Source organism: Poecilia reticulata, unplaced genomic scaffold, assembly GCF_000633615.1.
Source record: "Poecilia reticulata strain Guanapo unplaced genomic scaffold, Guppy_female_1.0+MT scaffold_155, whole genome shotgun sequence".
Taxonomy (NCBI): domain Eukaryota; kingdom Metazoa; phylum Chordata; class Actinopteri; order Cyprinodontiformes; family Poeciliidae; genus Poecilia; species Poecilia reticulata.
The window spans coordinates 993,563-994,386 of NW_007615016.1; the positions used below are offsets into that span (position 1 = coordinate 993,563).

General features: G+C 45.2%; 1 protein-coding gene and 1 long non-coding RNA gene across 2 annotated transcripts in view; both read left to right on the forward strand.

Moving 5' to 3' along the window:
- LOC108165912 (E3 ubiquitin-protein ligase TTC3-like) overlaps positions 1-241 on the forward strand; it is a 19,613-nt gene extending 19,372 nt beyond the window's left edge. Inside the window, exon 10 of the mRNA XM_017303051.1 lies at positions 215-241. Coding sequence (XP_017158540.1) covers positions 215-241 — 27 coding nt within the window. The remainder of the gene's footprint in view (positions 1-214) is intronic.
- A 36-nt stretch (positions 242-277) lies between these two features.
- LOC103460009 (uncharacterized) lies at positions 278-824 on the forward strand. Its single transcript, XR_532843.2, has 3 exons — positions 278-563; positions 634-730; positions 803-824. It is a non-coding gene; the product is annotated as an uncharacterized LOC103460009 (long non-coding RNA).

Here is an 824-nt window from a genome sequence, read left to right on the forward strand (position 1 = left end):
GTTTCGGCAGCATAAACTAGCTTGTTTTAATGGAGACGTATTGTGAAAAATTCACATTTTGCTCATTTTTACCCTTCAATTTTAGATTTTACTTCTAAAAACAAACTCTTAAAAACATACAGTTGTTTTTTGGCAATAAATTCATGTCTTTGGTGTCTGGAAAACGAGCCGTTTGGAAAACCTGACTGTTGAATCACACTGCATCTTTACCTAGCAACCGCAGCTGATCTCAGGTGTTTAGTCTGGTTTTTCTGCTAACCCTGTACAATGGCTGCTGGAAAATACAAGAGTTTTTGTTATTGACTTACTGCATTCTGGCTGGTTGTGCAGGAGGCTCCACTGATGCTTTTCAAAGATTTCTGGTTGTCAGTCGTTGGTCCATTTGCTAATCATAGATTCGGTCAGTTGGTGATCAGATCTTTCATCCCAAACCGTAGCTGAAGATTTCCCCAGGCGTTTGAGCCGGACCCTTCCTGACGTTTTTCTCCTTGCAGCTTTTCCAGGAGCATCAGAGAGAAGAAGAGCAGCTATGAGGCCAAACTCAACRACTTCCTGGAGCTCAGGTGAGCAGCAGCAGGAAACCAGGATTCATTAAAATCCCACCGATTCCTCACGCTGTGTCGCTTTCTGTAGCAACCAGTCGGCGGCTGAGAAGATGAGTTTGGAGGATGAAATCAGGCGCCACCAGGCTCTGCTGACCTCTGCTGGCAGGAGGTCCTACACGGCTCAGGTAACCATGGAAACAAAGGAAAGGACAGAAAAGGTAGTTCCACTGTGACGTTTATCTGCCCATTTGCTGCAGATGTCAGCGGCTGAAAGCAGCA